The sequence below is a fragment of the Neophocaena asiaeorientalis genome, unplaced genomic scaffold, assembly GCF_003031525.2.
Source record: "Neophocaena asiaeorientalis asiaeorientalis breed wild unplaced genomic scaffold, Neophocaena_asiaeorientalis_V1.1 scaffold357, whole genome shotgun sequence".
Taxonomy (NCBI): Eukaryota; Metazoa; Chordata; class Mammalia; order Artiodactyla; family Phocoenidae; genus Neophocaena; species Neophocaena asiaeorientalis.
Genome location: NW_020173270.1, coordinates 998,130 through 1,024,330, shown reverse-complemented (window position 1 = coordinate 1,024,330; position 26,201 = coordinate 998,130). Strand labels below are relative to the sequence as shown.

Genomic DNA, 26,201 nt, shown 5'->3' with positions numbered 1-26,201 from the left:
ATAAAGAATTCCTACAACTCAACAACAAACCCAATTCAAAAATGGGCAAAGGGCCTTCCCTGGTGGCGCAGTGGTTGAGAGTCCGCCTGCCGATGCAGGGGACACGGGTTTGTGCCCCGTTCTGGGAAGATCCCACATGCCGAGGAGCGGCTGGGCCCGTGAGCCATGGCCGCTGAGCCTGTGCCTCCGGAGCCTGTGCTCCGCAACGGGAGAGGCCACAACAGTGAGAGGGCCAAGTACCGCAAAAAACAAAAAAACAAAAAAGCATCTACAGGGACTTCCCGTGTGGTCCAGTGGTTAAGACTCCGCGCTTCCACTGCAGGGGGCATGGGTTCCATCCCTGGTCGGGGAACTAGGATCCCACATGCCGCACGGCCAAAAAAAAAAAAATTGACATGTGCAAGGATTCTCACAGAACATCTACTGAACTCTGGCAGAAGATACCAGACTTCCAAACGGGCAAAAAAATCTCCATGTAACTGGGTATGCCAAAAAAAATAAAGCGAATAAAACAGAGAGAACAACAAGGTCCTACTGCATAGCACAGGGAACTACATTCAACATCCTGTGATAAACCATAACGGAAAATAATTTTTTAAAAATATTTATTTATTTATTTAGTTGCACTGGGTCTCAGTTGCAGCAGGAGGGCTCCTTAGTTGCGGCTCACTGGCTCCTTAGTTGTGTCATGCAAACTCTCAGTTGTGGCATGCGGGTGGGATCTAGTTCCCCAAACAGGGATCGAACCTGGGCCCCCTGCACTGGGAGCGTGGAGTCTTAACCACTGTGTCACCAGGGAAGTCCCGGAAAATAATTTTTTATAAAAAAGAATTGCAAAAAATAAAAAAAGTAGCTGCCCAAGAACAAGCCAAGATAATTTTGAGAAAAGAATGAGGAGAGACTTGCCCTATCACCTATCAAAATATATTCTAGTGGCAATGACTTTCCAAATTACCAGGTTAGATTGTGCAGCTATTCCCATTGGGAATTTGTCCTACAGATACCCTTGAACGTGGGTGAAACCATGTGCACACATGCTTGCTTACTGCAGCAGCCCAGGGTATGGCAAAGGATTAGAAATGATTACATGAACAAATGCCGATGACATTTGAATGATGAGCTACAACACAACCATAAAATAGAAAGAGAAAACACTGTTTGCCTCCAAGGCCTATTATGTGGGAAAAAAATAGAAAAGATACAGGCTAGAGCTCTATATAGCAGCACACACTATTATTTTTGCAAAAGATGGGGAAATGTAACATGTGCACAGATTTCCTTGTATCTGGATAAAATGTCTCTGGAAGCCAAAAGAGGAAACCAGATAACATTAGTTGTCTCCTGGGGAGGTGACAGTGGTGGCTGATGGACAGAGGAGGGAAACATTTCACTGCCTATGGCAATATCAAAAAAAAAAAAAAAAAGGAAGATTTACAATTATAATGAATATTTAATTTTAAAAACTGTTATAAAAAGCAAATATCACTAAAATAGTGTGAAACTGACCAGTCAGGAGGGCTGCAATGCACAGGCTCTTAGGAAATCCCATGGGAAAGAAATCTAACTGCCTTTCACAATGTGGCAGACCCATCTCAAGTATACCTGTCAAGCAGAAACACGTTGGCAAACACCAGATTAACAATAATATCAAATGCTTATTGAGCAGTTGTTTGCATATCTCTCTGCTAAGCATTTGACAGATACGACCTCATTAGCTCTTTTTTTTAAAAAATTATTTATTTGTTTTTATTTTTGGCTGTGTTGGGTCTTCGTTGCTGTGCGCGGGCTTTCTCTAGTTGCAGAGAGCGGGGGCTACTCTTTGTTGCAATGCGTGGCCTTCTCATTGTCGTGGCTTCTCTTGTTGCAGAGCACGGGCTCTAGGTGTGCAGGCTTCAGTAGTTGTGGCACACAGGCTCTAGAGCGCAGGCTCAGTAGTTGTGATGCATGGACTTAGTTGCTCTGCAGCATGTGTGATCTTCCCGGGCCAGGGATCAAACCCGTGTCCCCTGCATTGGCACGCAGATTCTTAACCGCTGCGCCACCAGGGAAGCCCTCATTAGCTCTTGACACTAGTCCTACAAGGCAGCAAGCATGACCATCCCAAGTTCATAGTTGAAAGCTAAGGCCCAGAGAGGGGAAGCCACTTGCCTGAGGTCACATAGCGAGAAAAAAGGTGAAACTGGCAATCTTATTTACATGGCATGTGGTCCTCCAGGTCCTTTGTTGATATATTTAACATACATCTTGAGGGCCTTCTGTGTTCCAGGCATTGGTCTAATTGCTGGCTGGTGATTTAGAGGTGAGCAAAGTTCAATAGTTGAATCTGACTTCTTCAGCAATGAGTGTCTTGCTCTAGCTGCAGTCCCCAGGAGAGTGGACATTTGCTGAAGAAGGGCCCAAGGACCATGCCTCTAGCAGAGGAAATATGAGTTGTTAACCAGTTAGGGGAGATAGTGGGCTCCAAGGGCAGGAGCTGGGGGAAGATAAAAAGATCAGATTCAAGGGCCTTTAGCTTGTCCTGGATCCCTCAGGAGCCTGTGTCAGGCTCATGATCTTGGAAGGTTCTATGGTTTGAACGTTTCTGTCGCTTCAAAATCACTATGTTGAAATCCTAACACCCAACGTGATGGTATTAGGAGGTGCATAGGCCATGAGGGTGGAGCCCTCATGAATGTGATTAGTGCCCTTATAAAAGAGGCTCCAGAAAGATGCCTTGCCCCCTTGGACCTTGTGGGGACATAGTAAGAAGGCATAGGCTATGAACCAGTAAGAGGGCTTTTTGCCAAAATTCAACCATGCTGGTGCCTTGATCTTGACTTCCCAGCCTCCAGAACTGTGACAAATAAATTTCTGTTGTTTATAAGCCACCCAGTCTGTGGCGTTTTGTTATAGCAGCCCAAACGGACTAAGACAAGGAAAGTCAGTTCAGAGGGGTGGGGCATCCAGACAGGAGTAAGGCACAGGGAGTCAGTGAGGCTGACCACCTCCTCTTGGGCTCCTCTTAGGGTGGGAAGCAGAAGGCCCTCTCTGTGGGTACTGTCTGCTCCAATCCCCCCAAGCAGAGCTGCTGGCAGGCTTCAGCAGACACTGAACACTGAGGCTGCCTGACCTTGGTATTTCTCGTGGACCGTTTTGAGGATGGGTATGAGGTTCTGGAAGGTCGGGCGGAATGAGGCCTCTGCTTTCCAGCAGTTCTTCATGAGGCAATAGATCTGGGGAAGGAAAAACTGAGGCTGTGATCTCTGCTCTCTCCCTGGTCCGATGGTGGGGGCAGGGGGAAAAGGGAGGGTCTCACCTCACAGGGACATTTCTCTGGCTGTGGCAGCCTCTCTCCTCGTTCCAGCAGCTCAGTGAGCCTCAGCACTGTCATCTGCCCCTGGGTGAGGCCTATGAGCTCGATGAATTTCTACAGAAGAAACAGGACAAGCTCTTTTTAAGAGGCGGGGCTGCCTAGATAGCGGTCAAGAGTCTGAAGCCGGACGGCAGGAGTTCTAATGCCATCTCTACCACTTCTCAGCTGCATAACATTGGTCTTATGACTTTGCCTCTCTGGGCCTCAGTTCTCTCATCTGTAAAATGGGTGATAACATCTACCACCTGGGGTTATTGTGAAACTTAGATAAACTAATATTCATAGAGTAAGTCTGAATTAGGTGCTTGCTATTATTATTAAGCCTCAGCAAGTTGTTTTTGCCTGTTCAGAACATTTTTAAAATTTTTTTAAAATTAAAAAAAAAATTTTTCCTATGAAGGCACTCTGATTGGCTTTGGGAATAAACCCCTAACATACTCTAGGCTCCTCCCCTCAGCCAAGGACTACACAGTGAGTGGCTCCCTGGAGGGCACGTGAGTCAAGCTGGGCCAATCAGAGAGTCCTGAATTATGTTGGAAAGAGAAAGACCCTCCTCCCCTCAGCTGGGTCCACTGTTGCCACAACAAAGGGAAGGCTTGCTTAAGAAATGCTACCAGTGGTTAAGACTCGGTGCTTCCACTGCAGGAGACACAGGTTCGATCCCTGATCGGGGAACTAAGATCCCACATGCCGCGTGGCACGGCAAAAAAACCAAAATGCTACCATGGAAATAAGCAGAGCTGAGAGATGGAGAAAATGGGATTCCTGATGGCATTTGAAGGTCTAGATCAAGCCATGTTCCCACTGTCCCCTTGGGGTTTGCAAGTGGCAGAATAAGCCGTTCCTATTTGAGTGGGTTTCGGTCACAATCCAAGCCCTCTGCAGTGTAACTGGCCCACTTTACAGAATGCGACTGTGAGGCTCAGGTAGGTTAAGTTCTTGCTAGGGTGGGGGAGCTGGGAACTGAATGCATGCCTCGCTAACTCCTCTAGGATGGGGTCGGGGTGCAGGCCTGGCTCTCACCGAGGGGGGGCTCTGGGTGGAGTCACAGTAGGTCAGCAGCTCATACATGGTGACCCCAAAGGACCAGACGTCGGATGCATAGTAGAACTTACACTCCTTCAGGCACTCCGGGGCATACCTGGGGAGAGAGGGCACTCAGGCCTTGGGCCAGACCGAGCTGGAGTCCTTACCTGAGGCTTAGGAGCCCTGTGGTCCCAGTTAGGGCCCCACCCTTAAGAGGGGGGGCAGTGTCACTTGACCCAGGCCCTGTCGTCTGAGACCCCGGAATCCATCTCCTCCACCCTGTCTGCTCCAGGTGACCCTGGCACCTCTCCCTCCGGCTGGGTCCCGCTGGTTACCAGAACACGGGACTGTCCCCATCCTCGCGCACACAGTAGTACTCATGGCCTTCGGGCACGGCCTTGGCGAGACCGAAGTCCCCAATCTTGACCAGCCTGTTGTTGTCCAGCAGCACGTTGCGTGCGGCCAGGTCTCGGTGCACGTAGTGCTGCGCGTGCAGGTAGGCCATACCCTGGGGGTGGGGCAAGTCAGGATCAGCGCGGGGGCAGGACCGGGCCTGAGAAGCAGTGACCAGGATGGCTAGGGGACAGTCAAGTTGGCGGGGACCAGGCGCGAGAACGGGCAGGATGGCAGCTGGGGCCAGAGAGAAAAGGAGCAGAGCCAGACAGCAGAGGTGGAGCCACATGGGGGGCTCCCCCGGGGCAGGGGGCGGGAGAATTGGGAGGGGGGTGGGGGCCCAGGCCAGAGGGGGTGTGGCCAGGTGATCTGCTGAATGGACAAGGATGGAGGAGAGCAGGCCCAGCGGGGTTGGCGGGAGAGATAGGGAGCTCAGGCCAAGCCAAAGAAGGGGGCAGGTTCTGGGAGCAGGGGCAGGCAGGCCCACCTCGCAGATCTGCTGGGAGAAGAGCAGCAGCTGGGCCAGCCCGACATTGTGCCGAGGCAAGTAGTCTCGGAGGCTGCCCAGGGGCACGTACTCCATGACCAGCTGTACCGACTTCTCGCCTGACACCGGAGAGGAGCGGCCCGTAAGGGTGGTAGAGACCTGGACCACAGGCTGCCCACCCTGCACCCCCTATCCCAAGGTGCGGAGGGAAAACCAAGATCCATCCACACTAGGACCAGTCCTCAGGTGGGGCGGACCCATCCTGAACCCGTCCACAGGCAAGGGAGCTGACGGTGGCTCCCACCCATCCTGGCCCCAGCAGAGTACCTAAGGATGGAAAGGAGGCAGCCGGGCCTCGCCCACCTTGGTGTCTGCAAACTGCATCTTCCAGCCTGGGGCTGAGAGGCTCTAATTGGCCAGGTCCTGCTGGCCCCGCCCACCAAGCCACACCCAAGCCATAGCCCCGCCCTGTTACAGCTCTAGGCCCCGCCCACCTTGGTCCTCGCAGCAGCCCTTGTACTTGACAATGTGCTGGTGGTAGAGTGTGCGCAAGATTTCGATCTCTCGCCTCCAGCCTGTACGGAGCTGGGGACCGCAGCCTGCCTTGAGGGCCTTCACGGCCACCATCTCACCAGTGCCGTCATTGGTTGGATCGTAGCAGTACAGGCTGACCTTTCCGAAGTGACCCTGGCCGGAGCGTGCAGGAGCGTCAGCCCCACCCCCAGCTCCCCAGGCAGGTTTGTTTGGAAAATCCAAGGCCCCACCTACTCCATGTGGATGGGTCCCCTTGGGGCTGAGGCCTCCCTTTCAATTCCCCGGGGCCTCTCTTGAAGCTGAGAGTCTCTAAGGCCAGGGCCTTGGAGCAGCCCATGCCCCGCTGCCGGTCCTCCAGGCCTCGCCCTTACCTCACCCAGATCCCTGATCTTTTTCAAATAGCGCTTGTGGAAAACCGTAGGATCTGACGCCGGTGAGTCCGGGTTCACAGACAAGACATCAACGAGATCTGGAAGAGCTACAGTGGGTGAGTCTGGAACACAGCCCTTTCTCCAAAAGGGTCCACACTTGGGGACACAGAAAGCCAGCTACTGCTATCCCCAGCATCCGATCCCAGAGATAAGCAAACTTTTTTTTTTTTGCAAGGGCTGGAAAATTCCTCTTATTGTCCAAAACACAGAGCTGGCTGCACCATAAGCAACACCTGGGATGTTCTGAGATTGGGTAAAGGGCACAAACTTTTCATTAATAACCAAAAAATTTGCCAGGGTCTAATTCATCCAAAGAAGCCGTGGCTCTCCCCAAGCAAAACATAAAGGAGAGCTTGGGGCTTCCCCTCCCCCTTACTTAAGTGAATTAGAAACCGGCACACACCCTAAGCCACTGTACAGAGACTTGGGTGCACCATGCCTGAGTCAGCAGGGATCCCAGCCCCTCCCCCCCTCCAGGGTCCCCGCCCTGGAGTGATGCTCACTTTGGGGCTGCAGCTGAGTGAGGTCACGCAGGATGGTGCGGAAGGATGGCCGCTGGGCTGGCTCATAGGTCAGGCACTGGCTGGTGAGTATGGCCAGCTCTGGGCACGAGGGCTCAGGCAGCTTCTGCTGCTTCTGGTAGAAGCGCTCTTTCTGTTGGAGACGGGACCGGAAGGAGTCAGTGTACACCCTCAGTCCCCTTCCCCAAGAGGCGGAGTCAAGTCCCCAGAGCAGGGCTAGACCAGCCAGGTCCTTGTTCTTGTCATTCCCATTTTACAGATGAGGCCACTGAGCCTCGGCAATGGGATGCAGACTTGCCCACCACCGCAGAGTCAGGATTGGAACCCAAGTAGAGCAGGCTGTGCTGGGCTGGAGCATCTCACACTTGGCCCTTCCTGCCCTGCCTTCCACCCACCTCTGCTCCCAGAACGCTTTTGCATACTGCAGCTCCCTGAATGCCCCAAAGCCTCCCGGCCTTTGCATAGGCTGTGTCCACCACCTAGGCTGCTCTTCCTAGCCTGGGACACTGATATTTCTGCACTTAGATTAAAACCTCCTCTGGGAAGCCCTGCCCCATCCCTCAGCTGGGTCAGGGGCATCCTCTGGGTCCCCTTCCTCCCAACAGCCTGTGCCTCCCCCTTGATGCCCTGGTCACTCTGCCTAAAGCATGTGATCTATTTGCTTTGGGCCATAACGACCTTATGAGGTTGGGACTGCAGTTCACTGCAACTGACAGATGACCTGATGGAGCCCCAGAGAGATGAGGCTGCATAGCCAGAGGGGAGGCAGCTCTGGACCCTGAATGTACCCTCTGGACTCCTTGGCGGTGCCAGCCCTCTTTGTGCGGAGGGCCCAGGGGTCCCCTGGACATACCTCGGAGGGGCTGCGGCCCTGCAGGGGGGCCTCCCCATCGAAGCAGATCTCCAGGAGGGTGGCACCAAAGCCCCACTTGTCGGCTGCAGTGCTTAGGCTGTTGGCTCCACCGGACAGGCACTCAGGGGCTGTCCAGGGGATCCGCTCCACCCGTTCTGGGGGCCAGAGTCAGAGGTCAGCAAGGTAAAAGGAGTGGGGGAAGCCCGTCCCTGTGCCCAGCCCTGCCTGCGTCCTTACCCTCCCTGGAGAGGACGCTCAGGCCCACACCGGGGTCACTCAGCTTGATGAAGGGGCTGGTGCCCTCCGCCAGCCCCAGCCGTGCCAGGAGGATGTTCCGGCCACACACGTTGCTGTGAACCAGGCTCTTGTCTTCCTGGGGTAGGGGGGAAAGGGGGGCGTGGCCACTGGGGGCTGTAGACCCCACCCCTACCCCATCCCACATGGTCCCCCCAGGGACAGCCCAAGTGAAAAAGACAATCATGGTCGTTATGGAGATGCCAGTCCATTGTCATAGTGACGAGGCAGCACTGGGTCTCCAGTGGGTCCTTCCTGTTTTCCCAGTGCTGGTGGCCAAGGCCCTCACCCAGGGACAAAAGGCCAGAGGACCCTACTGTGGTCCTCAAACCCATGGCAGGCATGCTCCTTCCCCAGGGCCTTTGCACTGGCTGTCCCCTCTGCCTGGAATGCACTTCTCCCAGATACACTCACAACTACCCACCTCTCCCCTCACCCCATGTCACCTCCAGGTCACCTTAGTGAGGCCTTCCCCAACCCACCTGTTTAAGACATCACCTCTTCCCCAAACTGTAACAAATCCTCATCTCCACCTCTGCTTTTTTGCCCACAGTTCTTGCTACTTTCTGGCGTACTATGTAATATAATGTACGAATTATTATTTCTCGCTTGTCCCTCCCAACTAAAATGCCAGCTCCCCAAGGACAGAAACTTCTGTCTGTTTTGTTCTCTGTTGGGTCCCCAGGGCCTAGGACAGAGCCCGGCACACAGGGGGTGTTCTGGAAACTGGGGTGACTGGACCGGGAAGGGCTAGAGAACAAATGGCAAGAGTGACAGAGGTGACTGCCACAGGGCCTTGGACACCAAGTGGAGGAGGTGGGGAGAGATGGGAGCCACAGGGGTACATGAGCAGAGGAGGTTCATGGGAAGATCCAGTGCGTGGATGGGTGCGTTCAGGCCTCCATACGCAACGTGGGAGCTGCCCTGGCCCTCCCCACCCACGCAGGCCCCGCCCGCAGACCACGCACCAGGTAGCTGAGGGCGCTGGCCAGCTGCTGGGCCACTGCCAGCTTCCAGGCCAGGGGCACGCGGCCCCTCTCCCGCCGCAGCCACACGTCCAGGGGCCCGTGCTCCACGTACTCCGTCACCATGATATCTGCAAAGGCCCAGCCACTGCAGGTGCTGCCCACCAGCTTACCCTCCAGGGCACCAGGGGGCAGGACGGGGATGAGGGGGGCGGGCACTGGGATTGTAGGTGCGGAAGGTGTTGGGCAAGGGTGTGGGGGGAGGCTCGGGAGCGACTCTGGGGAGAGGAGGAACGGAGGAGGTGGGTGCAGGGTGAGGCCGCGCTGAATGCTGGCATTTGGGTCCAGGGTGGGACTGGGGTAGAGAGGAGGCTGCGAGTGAGTGACAAAGGTCAGGACGGGATTGGGGAACCGGGGGGAGGGTGCAGACGAGTGGAGGGAGTGGAGCTGGAGGTTGGGATCCCACAGGGCTGGGGGTGCCTGTGCAGTGAGAGGTGCGCAGGCTCGGCACGTAGGCCAGCGTTGCGGGGAAAGCAGGAGAGACGGACACGTGGTGCTGAGGTCGGCGGGCCTGGGGGCGGCCGTGGGCACCCTGTACAAGGAGGTGTGCACAGAGTAGCGGGAGAGCGGGGGGAGAAGCAGGGGCTGAGGTCTGGGAGGATCAGGGTGGCCTACAAGGCTGGGGTCTGCATGCTGTCACAGTATCGAGGGGGTCAGAGGATACACAGGGGCTGGATTGTAGAGGTGTTTGGGTGGTAGATGGAGCTAGGGATGCAGTCTGGAGTCGGGGCGCAGGTAGACGGTTGGGGCGTAGCCAGGGATCAGGGAGCTGCTGCTAAGGGTCATGGTGTGGACAGGATTTAGGATGGAGATGAGAGTCGATGGGCACAGGCTGGGGTATGTTCAGGGGTGGGGTGTAGGTCAAAGGTCAGTGTGCAGTCAGGGATAAGGATGCAGGTCAAGAGTGTAAGTGGGGTCGGGCTGTAAATGCGGCAGAGTGGGGTGGGGTGTGTGTGTATGTCGGGGGTGGGGCAGGGCCCACTCACTCTCGGAGCCGTGCACGTAGATGCCGTGCACGAAGACCAGGTGCACGTGGGAGACCTGGCTCATGAGGCTGGCTGTCTCGTAGAAGGCCTGTGGGGACGGGGCAGGTTAGGGGGCTGCAGGCCCTGACCCTGACCCTCTTCACCCTGCCCCCCATCCCCTGGCCACGTTCACTCACCAGGGCGATGTCATGGTGACTGGGATCTAGCACCTTGAGTACCACTCGCAGCTCCTGTTCACAGCCCGCCCCGGGCATGAGGGGGTCCCCACCATCCACCTTGTCCTCTTCAGGGCCTCCGCCCCCCACTCGCAAGAGGCCCTCATACACATTGGTCCTCGTGCCCTGGCCCAAGTGGGATAGCTGGGGGGACATGGTGTGGAAGATCTCCATGACAACGGCTCCAGGCTGCCTCCCTGGTGCCCCGCGCCCGCAGGGGCCACCCCCGCGCCACGCACCTGGGTGATGTCTTCCTGGCGGATCTGGTGGAAGCTGAGATGGCTGAGGTTGAGTGGCCTGCTGCTGGCCCGAGGTCCCCGCGTGACGATGAGGTTGGAGATCTCTGGGGATGGAAGCAGTCCCTGAAAGTTCGCATGGAGGGAAGAGCCCCCCCGCCCCCGCAACCCGAGCCCCGTGGCACTCCCATCTTAGTACCTCCTGGCCGTGGCAGGCAGCAGTGGCGCAGGGAAAAGCAGTCATCGCCGGCCCGCAGGGAGCAGCCCTGGAGGGCAACCCGCAGCTCGCGCACACTGGGGAAGGACCGGTCCCAGCCCTCCAGCGCGACAGTCCCAGCCTGCAACTCGATGGGGAACTTCCGTAGGTGCAAGCCCTTCACGCCGGGTGCCTGGAGCAGGTGGCAGCAGGGGTGAGGGCGGTGAGCAGGGGTCCAGGCAGGGAGCACGCCCAGCCCCAGCCCAGGACCCCCGCCCCAGGCCCACCTGGTCACGCTGGGCCACCGTGAGGATAAGGCGGTGGAGGTGGCTGGTGCTCCAGTGGATGAGGTAAAGGCCGTCCTCGGGCTGCAGCCTGGCCAGCACAAATGGCTCCCTGGGCGGGTGGGGGCACAAAGGGGCACCATCAGGGCACCTGGGAGCACTGCTGGACCCACACCTGGCAACAAGGACACACAAAACCTGCCCAGCAGGGCACACTCCAGCTGGGATAAATGTCAGACACAGCTTACGTGGTGAGACTGTGTCTGAACACACACACGCAGGTAAGCCTGTCCCATGCATGAAACCTCACACACAGACACAGGTACCGGAACAGGCACATGCTTGTGCGTAACAACTGTGGACACCGTGGCAGACAAGATCACTCACACACACACACACACACGGGAAACAGTCATCAGATGCCAAATGGGCACACACCCAGCCATAGACACTGCCACTCCCAGGGTGACGCACATGCAGTCTGTCACACACCGAAAGGAAAAGATCACAGACAGAGGACTTCCCTGGCGGTCCAGTGGTTAAGCCCACGCTTCCACTGCAGGGGGCGCAGGTTCAATCCCTGGTTGGGGAACTAAGATCCCGCATGCCGCACAGTGCGGCCGAAAAAAAAAAGAGAATGAAAGATCGCAGACACAGCCGCTGTGTAACGTAACAGCACAGGGGCACTGGCATCCCAGACCCAGAGGGGACAACTGTCATAAGCGCAAACAGGTACTACAAGGTGACACAGCCACACAGACTCTGACAGTTACCTATGTGGTGCCATAGACTGAATGTCTGTGTCCCCCCAAAATTCCTATGTTGAAGCCCTAACCCCCGACCAAGGTGATGGCCTTAGGAGGTGGGTCTTGGGGAGGTGATTAAGTCATGAGGGTGGAGCCGTCACGAATAGGATTAGTGACATAAAACGGACCCCAGGGACTGCCCTGGTGGCGCAGTGGTTAAGAATCCGCCTGCCAATGCAGCGGACACGGGTTCGAGCCCTGATCCAGGAAGATCCCACATGCCGCGGAACAACGAAGCCCGTGTGGCACAACTACTGAGCCTGCGCTCTAGAGCCCATGAGCCACAACTACTAAAGCCTGAGCGCCACAACTACTGAAGCCGGTGTGCCTAGAGCCCATGCTCTGCAACAAGAGAAGCCACCACAGTGAAAAGCCAGGGCACCGCAATGAAGACCCAACGCAGCCAAAAATTAAATTAAATAAATATATTAATTTAAATAAATAAATACAAAAATAAAATGGACGCCAGAGATCTCGCTCACCCCTTCCACCATATGAGGACACAGCCAGAAGACTGAACTTTGGTTATGTAACAGGAGGTGGGGCTCTCACCAGACACTGGATCTGCCAGCACCTTGAATTTGGACTTCTAGCCTGCAGAACTGTGAGAAATAAGTGTCTGTGGTTTCTAAGCCACCCAGTCATTGGCATTCTGTTACAGCAGCGCGAATGGACTAAGACACACGCTGACATGGCCCATAGGCCCCGTACGGCCACAGCCCTTGAGAGGTGAAACGACCACTTCACCCTCCTCTGGTGTAGAGACTAGGCTTGGAAGGGTGAGACCTCTTAGACTGACCCAGGGGCCAGTCCAAGTGTCACAGATAGGACAGGGGATACCCAGGCACAGGGCCAATGACCAGATGAGCTGATAGTCACAAACCCCAACCCGGCAGCATACAGGATGGCCACACACACCTGATGACCACATAAGCCCTGACACTTCACATTCTCAGCCCCACACGTCCAAGCAGGAGTGCTCAGTCAGTGATCCACAAGTACCAGGACAGACACATGCCTGCAGGGGTGTAAACACCCACACGTATATCTGAACAGCCACCAGCGTTTGGACAACGCATAGCCCAGCAAAACTCACCAGTCCTGTCACGTGCAAAAACACACACTGACAATTTAAAACGCAGTTGGAGGACCTCCCTGGTGGTCCAGTGGTTAAGACTCCGCGATTCCACTGCAGGGGGCATGGGTTCCATCACTGGCCGGGGAACTAAGATCCCGCATGCCCCGTGGCGTGGCCAAACCAACAACAACAAAACCAAACAAAACGCACTCCCCAGAGTAGTGACACAGCTGCGTGCCAAATGGGCTGTTAAACATTCAGACATGCGTGGTGACAGTCCCCAACCCAGGCACTCTCAGCGTGACACACCGTCCATGCCGTTACAGGTGCCCTCTCTCCCCCCATCACCCCTGGGTGCACACATGCACCCACATGAGCACCCACTGACGTGAACGCACGCACAATGCTGTATGAGCAAATCTTTGCACGTGTACCCGCACGCACACACAGACACGCGTGTGCACACTGGACACGAATGCTCCCGCACACGTGCACGCACACTCACGTACACACCCAGGCACACACACACTGAGACACGGATGCTTGCACACACATGTGCACTCATATACATGGGTGAACACACAGGCCTTCACACCCTAAGACACACACGCACACACTAAGACACCGACATGCACACACCTCATTCAAACCCCACAGTCCCTAGAGCTCACTGCCCAGTTCAGTCACCAACACACAGCCCACCCGCCCTTCCCGGCACTCACAGCAGGGGTCCGTGGATACCGTCCTGGATACTCATCACCAGCCGTGGAGGAGCCACCTCATGGCATAGGTAGTGGCTCGAGTCGGCCGTCAGGCGGAAGTAGCCATCCACCAGTGACACCAAGGACAGGGCTGCAGCCTGGGAAGGCAGGGTCAAGTCCTGCAGGCCAGGGGGCGGTGGTGGGGAGGACAACATCAGGCAGATGTCACAGGCCAGAGGCTCCCACTGTCACCCAACCCTCCCCCCACGGCCAGCCTGGGCCCCCGTCCCGGGCCCCACCAGGCACTTGTTGTCCTGACAATGAATGCTGACGCGGCGTTCTTTCAGCACCACGTGGGTAATGTCCTGGAAGTCGCAGAAGTAGGCCCATGGGGCCTCCTGAGGTCTGTGCACTGGCTGGTTGCCCACTTCCTGGGCCTTGGCTTTCTTCCCAGATGGGCCAGCATGGGGCATCCTTCTGCCGCCACCACCACCACCATCACTGGGAGTCTGGAAACCAGCACGTGGGGCAGGTGAATGGAGAAGGGCAGTGCCTGTTTAGTCCCACTGCACTTTTCCCCGGGGGAGAGGCGGGAGCTGGAGGGACCAGGCAACCCACCCCCCCCATCAACCCCAGTGTCACAGGCTGGACAGGAGACCCACCCAGAGAGATACACATGCCAGAAACTGGAACTTCGGGGAGAGTAGAATGGAGGTTCCTCACCCTCTCAGCCCCAGATGCCAGACCCCAGAAATCAGGTCCCCAGGAAGGCAGGCAGACAGAGCACACTCCCCAAGAAACAGACCCCCAGGGACTTCTCTGGTGGTCCAGTGGTTAAGACTCCACTCTTCCAATGCAAGGGGCACGGGTTCGATCCCTGGTCGGGGAACTAAGATCCCACATGCCATGCCACGTGACCAAAAAAAACAAAACAAAAAACCAAACCAAAACAAAAAAAAGGCACAGACTCCCAGGCACACCCCAGAGGCACGTGGAGGAAAACCACCTTCGGAGGCCAAGGCCAAGGCTGAGCAAGGGCGCGCCACCCCCAGCTGCCCTGGACTGCTAGATGGAAGAGGCGCCCGCTCACCTCTGCCTGTACCAGCCGCCACTGGATGCCATCGGTGCCCGACACCAGCACCTCGTGAGTAGGGGGTCCTGCGGCAGACTCGGGCCCAGGGTCGGGAGGGGCCTGTCCGCCATCCCGGATGTAGCAGGGCTCCCCCTCGGCCTGGGCCAGTAGCTCCAGGTGGCACACGGGCACGCGCTCTGTGCCGAAGCGGGGCGCCAGCCGCTCGAGTGTGGCCAGGTACTTCACCATGACAACCTGCTGGGAGAGGCAGCCTGGCTGGAAGGCCCGCAGGAACTTGCGGAAGATGCTCCGCAGGCGCAGCCGCGTCAGAGCATTGTGCTGTCGGATCTGCTGCCGGAAGGAGCGTGGGATGCAGTCCTTGAAGCTGTGGGGACGACCAGGAGGGGCCAGTCAGGGGCCGGGATTGCAGGCCTAGCTGGGTAACGTGGGGCAAGTGGCTTCATCTCTCTGAACCTCAGCTGCCTCGTCTAGAAAACAGACAGGCTGCAACCTACATGGCCATCAACAGATGAATGGATAAAGATGTGGTACGTATATACAATGGAATACTACTCAACCATTAAAAAGAATGAAATAATGCCATTTGCAGCAACATGGATGCAACTAGAGATTGTCATACTGAGTGAAGTAAGTCAGGAGGAGAAAGACAAATATCATATGATATCACTTATATGTGGAATCTAAAATATGACACAATGAACCTATCTACAAACTAGAAAACCTATCTACAAAATAGAAAATAGACTCTAGTTGCCAAGGGGGAGGAGGTTGGGGGACAGATGGAGTGGGAAGCTGGGGTTAGCAGATGTAAGCTTTTATGCATAGAATGGATAAACAACAAGGTCCTACTGTATAGCACAGAGAACTATATTCAATATCCTATGATAAACCATAATGGAAAAGAGGATGAAAAAAACAAGAATGTATATATATGTATAACTGAATCACTTTGCTGTACAGCAGAAATTAACACAACATTGTAAATCAGCTATATTTCATTTTAAAAAACATTAGGGGGGGCTTCCCTGGTATGGCAGTGGTTAAGAATCCACCTGCCAATGCAGGGGACACGGGTTCGAGCCCTGGTCCGGGAAGATCCTACGTGCCTCGGAGCAACTAAGCCTTTGCGCCACAACTACTGAGCCTGTGCTCTAGGGCCCGCAAGCCACAACTACTGAGCCCATGCGCCACAAGTACTGAAGTGCACGCGCCTAGAGCCCGTGCTCTGCAACAAGAGAAGCCACCACAATGAGAAGCCCGCACACCTCACCAAAGAGTAGCCCCCGCTCGCCACAACTAGAGAAAGCCCGCACACAGCAACGAAGACCCAGTGCGGCCAAAAATTTAAAACATAAAAATAAAAAATATAAAAACTGAAAAAAAAACCCCAAAACAATAAAAAAAAAACAGGCAGGCTGTCATGAAGGTGGACAGAGAATGCTATAAAGGGCCAGCACAGGGAGGCCAGGTGGTGTCTGGGCCCAGGGCCCAGGACTTTGGAGGAGACTATAGGTCGGAAATCCCAGCTCTTGGGCAACTTCCTTAAGCTCTAAAGGGCTCTGTCTTTTCATCTGTAAAATGGGATCAAACAGTGCCCACTTCTAGGGCTGATGAGAGAATCAGGACTATTGATTGGCATAAAATAAGGACTATGTGAGTGTTGGCTATTATTATTATTGGAGAAGTCGCTATTGTTTTGATCATTAATATGACTATCAATAAAAGGCACAGCTCTGGGAAGCCCCTCTGCTCTTCACAAAGCCATACCCTTCACCCCTTCTCCTGCCCTGCACTTGCGCACCAGCATAGCCCACTTAGATGAGATTTCCAAGCCTCATCCTCCATGTCCCAAGCCACCTCTTCCAACCTTTGAATACAAAGATCCTAAAGGTCAAGGTTCTAGCTGCCTTCTGCCCCCACTTCCAAGCTTTCCAGGGCTCCCTAGTGCTCTCAGGGAAAAAGGTTCCCTGACTAGTGCCTGGCCGTCTCCTGCACTTGGGCGATCACATTCCGAGTTCAGTTCCCCTGGAAACTAGGCCTTTGCCACCTCCTGCCTCTGGGCCTTTGTATATGCTGTTCCCTCTCCCTCGAATGCTTGGCCAAAGCAATCCACATCTGGATAAAGCCAACTCAACCTTCAGGTCTTAGCAGAAATCACCTCCCCCCAGGAGCATCCTCTGATCTCCAGGCTGGATAGGGTCCCTCTTCTGGGCTTCCCAGCATCCTGGGCTTCACTGTCACAGCCCTAGTCCTCCAGTGATAACACGACAGGGATTGAAAAATATGTGCTTTAAGAACTGCAAGTCCTGGGAAATTCCCTGGCGGTCCAGTGGTTACGACTCGGCGGGGGTTCAATCCCTGGTTGGGGAACTAAGATCCCATAAGCTGTGTGGCGCGGCCAAAAAAGAACTGCAGGTCCTGAAAGACCCACTTCTCTTGCTGCCTCCTCCAGGCAGTGTGCCCTGATTGCCCCAGCCCTCACTGCAGTGGAGGCTAGCAGCTCTCCAGGCTCCTGCCTCCTTTTTTCCCTTGAATTCTAGGGAGTCCTCCAAGCTCACCCTGCTCCAACCACACTTCCTCCACCACATATCAAGCATGGTACAATCTTAGGGCCTTTGCACTGGCTGATCCCTCTGTGGAGAAGTCTCTTCTCCCAAATACCCACCTGGCTCCCTCCTTCACTTCCTTCAGATTTTTGAATTTGAATGTCACCTTCTCAGTGAGGAATTCCCTGATGACCCAGTTTTTTTTTTTAATTTATTTATTTTTTATACAGCAGGTTCTTATGATGACCCAGTTTTAAACTGTACGCCCCCCATTCCATGACACACCCCTTCTTTCTCTGTTCCTGCTTAATTTTTCCCCATTGCACTTATCATCGTCTAAAACACTATACATTTTATTTTTGTATTTTGTTTATTGCCTGTCTCCTTCATCAGATGTGACCTCCAGGAGGGCAGGGATTTTTGTCTGTCCTATTGACTGTTGTGTCCCCAACACCCAAAACTAGTACCAGGGACTTCCCTGGCGGTCCAGTGGTTAGGACTCAGTGCTTTCACGGCCAGGGCCCTGGGTTCAATCCCTGGTCAGGGAACTAAGATCCTACAAGACACTCAGCACGGCCGGAAGAAAAAAAAACTAGTACAAGCATACAGTAGGCACTCAATAAATGTTTGTTGAATGAATGAAGGCATGACAGTATGCAAGGTCTACCCTGGCCACCAGATACCTGGGCATGTCCACCCACCTATGCAGTGTTTCCGCCTCATTCTCAATACCTGATCTTCTTGGCCACCTTCTCAAGGGGAACACCATGGCAGAGAGCGAGGTGGCAGAGGTGCAAAAAGGCCATGCCCAGGCTCTCGTTCTGAAAGTGGTGGATCTCCTCCTCGCTTGACAGCTCCCACAGCGATGCCACGTCATTTATGAACTCATGCTTGCCCTGGGGATGGGGAATCAGGCAGAAAGGGAGGCATGAGAACCTGTTCACTCCCCAGCTTCTGGTCACTTTGCGGAAGGGAAGGACCCCACATGTGTGCCTCCTCTGCCCAACCCTATGCCTGTGGCAGACATCACTAATCAATCACAGCACTTACCCCTACAACCCTAAGAGTCTCAAAACCCTTTGGTTCAGGCAGCCAAAGGATCCCAGAGGGCATGAGTTCAAACCTACTAGCTATAGCAAATTGGGAGGGAAGTGAGGACTCCTCATTTGCAACCTCCCTCACAAACAGTCTCACCTCCCCAGCCCTGCTCACACCTGCTCAAAGAGGTACTCAAAGGAGGCGGGGTCCAGGAGTTGCACCCCCTGCTTGGCCTGTTCTGAGGAAGGCTCGGACCCTGGGGGACCACAGCGGTACACAGCCGGCTCCTGGGGATGCATGCCATGCCAGTTCCGGAAATAAAACCTGCAGGAAGGGAGGGGGCGCAGCTAGGGTTTAGCACAGATTCAGACCAGGTCCAAGAAGGTGGGGACAGGGGAGAGAGGGGACAGAACGAAAGCCTTCCAAGGGGACTTCACCCACCTCATGCGGAAGTACAGCATCAGGCTCGAGTCTCTGGACATATCCAGGACGTGGTTTGGAGGCAGCCAGACCTGGGCCTGGACATCGAAGAGGGCAAAAAGATTGAAGCAGGGTGGAGTGATGCCTGGACAGGGGAGAAATGAGTCAGGAGTGAGTGCCTGCTGCCATTAGCCCTGTGGACCCCCAGACCCACTGTCTCCCTTCACAATCCCTCCCTGGGCCTCCTGCCTTGCCAACAGAAGACAATGCAATATGTAAACCATCCTATGGCCTCACAGGAAAACTACATTTCCCAGCCTCCTTTGCAGCTAGGATGGAGACATTGGGCTGGTTTTTGGCCAGTGGGATGTGGGCATAAGGGAGTACATTTTTCCAGGCCTAGAAATAAACTTTCCTGCCATCTTCGCTGCCCCAGGAATGTTGGAAACCCCTTATGCCTAGTGGTGAAGCTATAAGATAGAGGGGAACCATCTGACCTGCATTAGATTTTAGGTCAATTTTCATTGTCTTAACCCAGTAGAATTGGGGGGGCTGCTTGTTACTACAGCAAAACCTATCATAGACTGACTAACACAGCTCTACAGACTGCTGGCACTTTGCCTGGTCTCTCTCTGAACTCCAGACCCAGAGAAATACCCAACTACCCCTTGGCTGTCTTCCTCTAGACATCTCGGGCCCCCTGAGATGTGCCTTGTTCCAAATAGATCTCATCTGAGGTCCCCAAACCTGCCCCCTCTCTGCCGGACTTCATCTTTGTCCTCAACTCGTCCCACCCCCACCACATCAGATTGGTCACAAGTCCTGTACTTTCTGCATCCTCCTTCTCTCTGGGATCTACCCACTTCCTTCAAATCCAAAACTCAGCCCTAGTTCAGCCTCCAAACTTACTGTCGTTCCCCACACTGGCTGCCCAAGCATCTATTTTTTATACACATCACTTAAAAATTGTATCTAAAATAGTTCCGAATTATTTATTTATTTTTAATTAAAATTTTTTTTCTTTCTTTCTTTCTTTGTTTTCGCTGTGCCGGGTCTTAGTTGCGGCATGAGGGATCTTTAGTTGTGGCATGCAGACTCCTTAGTTGCAGCATGCATGCAGGATCTAGTTCCCCGACCAGGGATCAAACCCAGGCCGCCTGCATTGGGAGCACAGAGTCTTACTCACTGGACCACCAGGGAAGTCCTTCAGAATAATTTATAATCACCTAAGTACCAGCCACGAGAAAAAGAATAAAACCTGGCAAGTACAACTGAAGCCCCCACCTACATCCACCTCCTCTCCCCTCCCACAAAGAGGTAACTATACTCCTGAACTAGAGTTTATCATTTTCATATTCTCTATCATCTTTGAATGCTATAAATTCAAATGGGTATTATACCATAGGCGTCCTGCAATTTGCTTTTTCATGCTACGATAGGTTTTAAGCTTCACACATGATATATGTAACTTTGGTTAAATTCCTTTTTCCTGGCTGTATAGTATTCCAGTGTTCAACCATACTGCAACTGATTTGTGCATTCTCCTATACACAGACGTTGAGATGGTCTCCTATTTTCACTAAGATCAATGAAGCCACTCTGAACATTCCCATGTACATCTCCTGGAACACATGAGCTGAGTGTCTGTAGAGTGCACGTCTAGGAGTGGAACTGTGTGCCCTCAGGGGATGTACATTTCAACCATGTTAGACGATGCCAAATTGCTCTCCAAAATCATTGCATCCGGGAATTCCCTGGTGGTCCAGTGGTTAGTACTTGGTGCTTTCACTGCCGAGGGCCTGGATTCAATCCCTAGTCAGGGAACTAAGATTCCGCAAGCCGCATGGCGCGGCCAAAAAAAAAAAAAAAGAAAAGAAAAGAATCATTGCATCCAAGTGTACTGCCCCCCAAAGAAAGAGCATGCCTCCCTATGAGACAACTTCCTAAAGAACCAATCTGTTTCACTCTCTGGCTTAAAACTTCCATCGCTCCCCTTTGCCCCTTGAGAAAGCCCAACCCCCTCAGCACTGAATAACCATGACCTGGACCCAGACAATTATGCTCTGCTTTCAATTCCTACTTCCCCTTCCAAATTCTTGAAAACCATGCTCCAGTTACTCTTAAGATCTTTTGCTTCCTTAAAAAGATCAGGTTCTCTGGGTCCTTGGCCAGGCATGTTTCACACCACCCAGAAAACCAGTGCTTCTTTAAGAATCTGCCATTGATGGGAAAGTACAAGGTGTTATAGAAAGCTACCAGAAGGCCCCCATCCAGTTGTGGGACAGGGGGTTTGAGAGGACGTCCTGGAGGAAAGGGCACGTAAGCAAAGTCCCCTTGGAGAGACCTTCTCCCCCTCCGGCAGGAGAAACTAACTTTCAAGCACGTGTGCCGCAGGCTCTCTCAACCATTCCATGCTTCACTGCTGTTCCTGGGGAAAGCTTTAAGCCCTAAACTCCTCCCTCTGGGGTTTAAAACACTGTAAGATCTGAACCTGGCTGACTTCTGCCCCATCACCTCCTACTTGGAGGCCCTTACTCCCACCCTCGCCCGCCACAGTCTGCTCCCCCTACAGCAGCCAGAGATCATCTGTGACACTTGCGTCCAATTACGTTCCTTCTTCACTCACAGTCCTCTGCGGCTCCCACCTCACTTGGAGTAAAATCCGAAGTCTTCCCTGAGGCCCAAGAGGCCCTGTACAACCTGTGCCATCACCTGCTTGCCCTCACCTACTCCTGTCTCCCCTTCACTCACTCGGCTACAGCCACACCGGCCTCCTCACTGTTGCTGGTAAGTTCCCACCTCAGGGCCTTTGCACTTGCTGTTCCCACTGCCTGGCGCCATCTTCCCCAAGATATACCCGTGGCTCAGTCCCTTATCTCCCCAAGTTTTAAATCTTTTACCATGATCTCTGGCCTCCTATACAGTTTTCTTATTTATTGTGTTTCTTGTTGATCCCTACTAGAATATCAGCTCTACAAATGTAGTAACTGGGGGCTGGCACACACTAGGTGCTCACTCAATGTCCTCTGAATGAATGGGCAGACGATTGGATGGATGAGGCCCGGCGGCTGCCAGTGCCTCCACCCCGCCATGGGGCTGATGCCCGGGACTCACCGACTTTGTGTGCAATGTGGAGGCAGACCTCCTCTGCAGTCAGTGTGGCCTCGCTGAAGGTGACCCAGGGCTCCCCGCCACCGGGGCCAGCCCAGTGCAGAAGCACCTTCAGGCCTCCTCTGGTGGCCATGGGCTGAGCTCCATCCCCATCGGGCTTTCTGCCCCTGGTGGTGGCCCCCCATTGGCACAGAGGCATGCTCTTGACAGCTGGCTTGCCTAGGAAGGAATGACATCTTGTCAGCCCCAGGCCTCAGCCTGGACGCCCCTTTGAGCACCTCAACCTTCCAACCATCCAGACTGAGGCTTGGGGGGAAGATTCTGGACCCCTGCTAGCTGTGCAAACTTAGACACCCAATTCCCCTTCCTGAGCCCCAGTTTCCACAACCGTTTGATGGAGTTGGGGTATGTGTCCCCACCTACCAGATCAATCACGAACAATAACACCACCAAACCCCTTTATTGGACAAATTCACCAATATAAAAATCTGCTCTGTCCAATAAAATTTTTTTTTTTTAATCTGCTCTGAACCCACCTTTCCAAAATAACCAGGAAGACAGGGGTGGCCAGACAGACCTGGGGGTGAATCCTGTGTCGACTCAGATGAGTCACTTAGCCATGCTGGGCCTCAGTTTCCCCATCTGGAAAATGGAGATGCTGAGAGTGTTGCCATGAAGAGATGGTTGTGAAGTTTCTACATTCTTTTTTTTTTAACTTTTAAACTAGAGTTGTAAGTGAATTACGCACCACCGTCACCATATTACAGATAGGTAAGGACTTACTATTGCCATTTTGTTGTTTTCTCGTTGTTTTGTACATCCATTGTTCCTTGTTTCTTATCCTGCTGTCTTTCTTTGTGTTTGGATGTAATTACTATAAGATTTTTCCTTTGTGGTTACCCTAAGTTTAATGTTATAAGTTTAAGACATTTTATGAGCCTTACATAACATACCTCACGCTTGTAACACCCTATTTTAAGCTAATAACAGCTTCACTTCAATAGGACTGGTAAACATTATACTTTTCATTCTCCTCCACCTCATATTTTGATTACTGCTGCTACACTTTACATATTTTTTATATTGTGTAACTAAAACAGATTATTGTATTACGGTTATTTTTTCTACATCCTTTTTTTTAAAAAAACTAGAGTTGTAGATCAATTAGGTTGTGACGTTTCAACACAATTCTGCATGTCACATACAGGCATGAAAAAATAACAAATATGATAAAAACAAGAATGAAGTCATTATTAGTTTTATCAAAATAATCCTTTTTCTCTTTCAAGCCGAGATTCCTGCATACCACATCTACCCCCACCAGCGACCCCAGTCCCTACTGGCTCCCTGAGCGGAGAAGGGGCTGTGTTCAGCTCCTTCCCCAACAATCTGGAACTTTTCGAGAGCGAGGCCCAGGGCTCAGGCCTCCTGAGGTCTCCAGTATTTGCAGGGAGGGGCTGTCAGCGATTCGACCGATGTTACTGATTTAAGATAGTGATGGGGGAAAAGAGAAGGTTGTAATAGCACAATGTCGGAGTCGTCAAGAATCAACTCCTCTCTGAACCTGTTTCCTCATTTAGAAAATGGGCATAAAACAGTCTCTCTCTCAAAGGGTTGATGGGAGGATTCAGTGAGGTGAGACAGGGAAAGGGCGCCGCACCGGGCCTGGCGTGCAATAAGTGCTTGATAAATGTTCGCTATTATTATCTTATTAACGTTCGAGATAAGATCTTGGGGATGGGGTTTCGCAGGTGCCCATCTCCTCCCTCCTCGTCCCCATTGGGCCCAGACCCAGCTTTGAAGATGAGGTCTGGGTGAGGTCCGCGGCCCTCGCCCCCCAACAGAAGTCTCCAAACCGTTCTGGCACGGGCGGGAACCGCGACGTGTACCCACCGGGCATCAATCAGTCCCAAGGCAGTGTGGGGGCTTCTACCCACCTCCTGCAAAGGGCAGTCCCGCCGGCCGCATCCTTCTTGATGACCTCCCGGGCGCGCCCCCTCCCGCCCCTCCTCCAGACTCACCCTTTCCGGGGAGCTCCGGCTCGAACCTAGGACCCCGCCCCGCCCAGCAGCCAGGGTCAGCCGCCGCTTGATCGCCGCTGGGACACCGCCTCCCATTGGCTGCCTGAAACGGGCACACTCATTGGCGGCCGGTCTGCTCCGCCCCCTCGCTGCTACGGCGGCGCTCCCATTGGTGCGGGCTTCAAGTTTTGCTCGGCAGCGGGCGGGCGTGTGAGGTCTTGCCGGGGCAAGGCTGTTCCCAGTACCCACGCGGGCGGTGGGCCTAAGTCAGGCTTCCGTACCTGAACTTGGTGCAAGCCGAGGTCCTCAGCTCGGCAGTCTTTCAGTCCTCCAACTCCCCTGCCATATAGCCCTACATCTGTCCTGCCTTTTGTCCCTGTCTGCCTGGCCAGCCCTGCTTTGCGGCCTGAGACCCCCTTCCTCTAAGGGAGGCATTTCCGGCCCACCAGCTCACATCCCTTTTCTGATCACCTGTAGCCCTGTCCTCCGAGGGCCCCTTGCTCTCAAGGTAGCAGCTTGGACGTCCCACCTGATCCGAGTTCTGATGCCTACACAGTAAGTAGGTCGCTGTCATTTTACAGAAAAGGCTATGCGCTGAGCGTTTTCCACGCGTTATCTCATTTGATGCTAGCAGTAGTTCCTCTGGGGACTATTATCCCCATTTCTCAGAGAAAAAAACTGAGGTCCAGAGAGGTGACAGACTCTCTCCTTGACCATACTGTAGTCTTCTGAACCTTCTCCTCGACTACTCCTCAACCTTGGCCGCAGTCCTGTCTTTGGCCTGCACAGTACAGTCTAAGCAAAGAATCCTTCTAAGTCATCCCCCAACCCTTGATATCTGATCAAGTTTCTCATTCCCCACCATTGATGTATACATCCTTGGCCTCTCTTTAGCAAGAATCCCCCTACCCTCGATGTCTCCATGGACCTCATCACTCTGCTCTGGCTGTCAATCCCCAGCTGTCTTTGCTGCGTTCAGAGTTGAGCCCAATGCTCTCCCCTTTTGCAATCCGCCTATTGCAGTAGTCCTGAATAAAGTCTTCCTTACTGTTCTGTGAATGAAAAATATTGCCTGCCATATCAGTAAAACAAAGGATGTTGTAGCCATCAAGCCATCACATTACAGCCCCCCAGATGGTGACCCTGGAGGGAACTCAGGATAGAAACAGGATGCCCACCATCAAGCCATCAGCCACAGCACACCACACCCCCCAACCCCCGCAATGATGCACCCTGAGGAGACTCAGGATGAGAAAGCCCAGGATACTGGCCCTAGATAGCTGAGGTGCCTATCAAAGGAACGACTTCAGTGAGCCCAGACTCTTGCATCTTCCCATACATAGAAAAGTACTAAATTCCTTAACTTGAGATAGCTGGTTTTCTTTAATTAACAATAATCTTTTGATGTTCCGACTACCTGGTCTTTGATGCAAAAACTCCTGTATATCCTGGATCCCCACTTGCCTCTTCAGAGCAATCTCTCAGAGTTATCTGAGATGCTGTGTCCCAGACTTAATTCTCAGTTTTGTCTGCTGAATAAAATATAACTCTCAACTTTTAGGTCATGCTTTTGTTTTTTTTTTCAGTCGACGGTTTTTAACAAATGTCACAGTAATTTTTTTCTTTAACAGAGGCTGAGTAACTTTCCGAGGTTAGTTAGTTTCCCAGCACAAAAGAGCAGAACCAGGTTCATTTCTGAAGGTGGAGCCATAACTGCTGCGGCCAAGGGCATGTGGCTGCTCATCTTAGTCTGAGAAAATGTGGGGAAAAACAGACTCTTCTTCACAGGGCAGCTATGGAGATTCAATGTGAAGTTGTAGATAGAGACTTAGCCTAGCACCTGGAGGGTAGTGAGTGCTAGGAACTTGGGAACTGGGGAATCAACAGTGATGCATCCTGACAAGGGAATAATTTGCAACTGGGGAAAAAAAAAAAAAAAGAGGAGCTCTGTACTGATATGGAGACATCTCCAGAGTGTCTGTATATTTCATAACAGAGAATGAAATACATAGAATAAAGAGAATGTGTTATATTTCCCTGTGCCTGCTCAGCCCACCTATGGGAAGACTCAAGAGAAATATAGAAATATTGGTTAGCTCAAGGAAAAAAATTTCAGAGAATCTCAGGGAAAAAAATCTCACATTTGTCTCACACCAACCTTTGGTTCATCAGCAAAATCTCACCCCTCCTGGTCCAGCCCCCATCATCATTTGCCTGGACCAATGCAGTTGCTTCTATCCTGGTCTGAGGCTCCTCCCCTTGCCCCTGCCCACCCCCACCTCCTTGTCTATCCTCCCTGCATCACCCACAGGGCATCTGTGAGCATCTGAGCACAATCTCCTATCCTTTATAGATATGGGTGATCGGGCCCAGAGCCTGATTGTGTGGGTTACAGAATTGTAAAACCATTTAAATGCTCAGGGTCTCTTTTGCTAAGGTAAGGGCACTGACTGGAGAGGTTTGGAATGGAAATATTGGGCAGACACAGATGACCCTGAGAACTTTGACCCCATCAATACACTTGTCTGAAGGAGTTGGCCTTTCTACGGGTGAT

At 53.2% G+C, this 26,201-nt stretch overlaps 1 protein-coding gene across 14 annotated transcripts; it reads right to left on the bottom strand.

Moving 5' to 3' along the window:
* Positions 1–1,933: 1,933 nt before the first annotated feature.
* On the bottom strand, positions 1,934–23,728 carry TYK2 (tyrosine kinase 2). 14 transcript variants are annotated; one of them, XM_024745817.1, is made up of 27 exons: positions 23,520–23,556; positions 22,410–22,527; positions 22,163–22,268; positions 21,630–21,845; positions 18,537–18,660; positions 18,272–18,419; positions 17,790–17,953; positions 14,509–14,875; positions 13,718–13,927; positions 13,440–13,597; positions 10,837–10,945; positions 10,553–10,742; positions 10,357–10,460; positions 10,079–10,261; positions 9,903–9,990; positions 8,860–8,987; positions 7,835–7,970; positions 7,598–7,752; positions 6,727–6,877; positions 6,164–6,270; positions 5,753–5,945; positions 5,259–5,377; positions 4,714–4,886; positions 4,376–4,493; positions 3,296–3,406; positions 3,110–3,212; positions 1,934–2,411 (listed from the first exon to the last, which is right to left on the bottom strand). In XM_024745817.1, the coding sequence occupies exons 4-27, from the start codon at positions 21,823–21,825 to the stop codon at positions 2,353–2,355; spliced, it is 3,594 nt and encodes a 1,197-aa protein (XP_024601585.1). In that variant the 5' UTR covers positions 21,826–21,845; positions 22,163–22,268; positions 22,410–22,527; positions 23,520–23,556; the 3' UTR covers positions 1,934–2,352. The 14 variants fall into 14 exon arrangements, with proteins under 14 accessions (XP_024601585.1, XP_024601584.1, XP_024601582.1 ...); XM_024745816.1 differs by having other exon boundaries at positions 22,204–22,268; XM_024745814.1 differs by lacking the exons at positions 22,410–22,527; positions 23,520–23,556 and adding an exon at positions 23,648–23,728.
* Between the last annotated feature and the right edge of the window lie 2,473 nt (positions 23,729–26,201).

What these genes read in the sequence shown, in the direction of transcription:
- TYK2 (XM_024745805.1), bottom strand. Translation starts at nt 23,594, where the DNA reads ATGCGGCCGGCGGGACTGCCCTTTGCAGGAG. An exon ending in AAGGTGGCCAAGAAGATCAG is followed by an intron (nt 14,876 to 17,789) that starts GTATTGAGAATG and finishes TCGTCCCCACAG; the next exon opens with CTTCAAGGACTGCATCCCAC. An exon ending in CTGCCTGCCACGGCCAGGAG is followed by an intron (nt 10,461 to 10,552) that starts GTACTAAGATGG and finishes TTCCATCCCCAG; the next exon opens with AGATCTCCAACCTCATCGTC.